Genomic DNA, 1,312 nt, shown 5'->3' on the forward strand with positions numbered 1-1,312 from the left:
TTCTATTTTCCAAGAGATGGCACAAAGTACAGTTAAATGCACAAAAATACAAAATTCTACCTTTAAAATATAGGAATGCTTTTATAAGGGTAAAACTGAATCACAACATACAGCTGAAACTTATAATCATCTTTGTGTCACAGTTTTAGTATTTTTTTTACTATTTAATATTTATTAATTATGTATGTTGTTCTTCTGCATGCCAGAAGAGGGCACCAGATCTCATTACAGATGGCTGTGAGCCACCACGTAGTTACTGGGAATTGAACTGAAGACCTCTGGATGAGAAGAGCAGGGGGTGCTCTTACCCTCTGAGCCATTTCTCCAGCCCCTCACAGTTTTATAATATATAATAAAATCGATATTTTGTTAGCATAACGCCTTGATTGGCTGAAATTGCCCTTTGTACAGTCCATGGTAACACTGAGGCAAATTTCAGATTAAATAATTTCAAAAAGCAAATTTTAATGCATCCACAGCCAAGCACATTTGTGAACAACTTTCCAGGAAAACTTAAATTCTCAACTGTATGGATTGTGAACGTCTAGGGTTACATACTGGTGTCAGTGTGTGTGTGTGTGCAATGGTATTCTACCATTTTCCCTTATACTTCTTGGAGCTGGCAGAGGTTTGTAAACAAAATCAGAATGGATTCGCAGTTTTCACGTAATTCAAAGTGTCTTTACAGAGTCAATCAGTGTCTTCAATAATAAGAAATTAAAGTTTTTCATTTCTTTTAATAATTTGGTGAATTTCAAGCAAAATGCAAAGAACAATGTTGTTTTCCAAAGCCTACTGATCATTAAATTAAGTTTCTATTTTTTTTTTTTTGTAAATTAACCCATTTATTTAGTTGGCTGTGCACTATAGAGTAGGCTTGGGTATCAAATGGTAGCACTTTTACTGGTCTTTCAGTTCCTTCAATCTTCTGATGGCAGACTTCACTGTGACGGCAGAAGTCGTGTTGTAGGTCCAGGCCCCACCAGCCACCGTTTTCATGCAGGAACCACAGTGCCAGATGCCGACGGCTCGTCTCTTCATCTTGACCTTGCCACAGAAGAAGCATGTGTACTTGGCGTGCTGGCTGATTTCAATTTTCTTCACCATTTTCCGGAGGGAGGCACCATAGCGGGTCCCATATTTCCCGACGATCCCGACCTTCTTGGTGCGTTTAGCCATGTCGCCAGAACCTAAGCCAAGCACGGAGAGTAAGTTTTTATTTCTAAGCCAATATTAATATATAATTTGCTTTGTAATGTTGCAACAGTTATAACTAGAGAGTCTAAAATTTGAATAAATCTAGCAATTTCCT

General features: G+C 37.9%; 1 protein-coding gene across 1 annotated transcript; it reads right to left on the minus strand.

Moving 5' to 3' along the window:
• Positions 1–900: 900 nt before the first annotated feature.
• LOC101989179 (putative 60S ribosomal protein L37a) lies at positions 901–1,182 on the minus strand. The gene has a single exon (XM_005372407.1). The coding sequence runs from the start codon at positions 1,177–1,179 to the stop codon at positions 901–903; it is 279 nt and encodes a 92-aa protein (XP_005372464.1). The 5' UTR covers positions 1,180–1,182.
• Between the last annotated feature and the right edge of the window lie 130 nt (positions 1,183–1,312).

Source organism: Microtus ochrogaster, unplaced genomic scaffold (genome assembly GCF_000317375.1).
Source record: "Microtus ochrogaster isolate Prairie Vole_2 unplaced genomic scaffold, MicOch1.0 UNK4540, whole genome shotgun sequence".
NCBI classification, from domain to species: Eukaryota; Metazoa; Chordata; class Mammalia; order Rodentia; family Cricetidae; genus Microtus; species Microtus ochrogaster.

Coding starts and splice junctions, on each gene's coding strand:
- LOC101989179 (XM_005372407.1), bottom strand. CDS start 1,179: ATGGCTAAACGCACCAAGAAGGTCGGGATCGTCGGGAAATATGGGACC.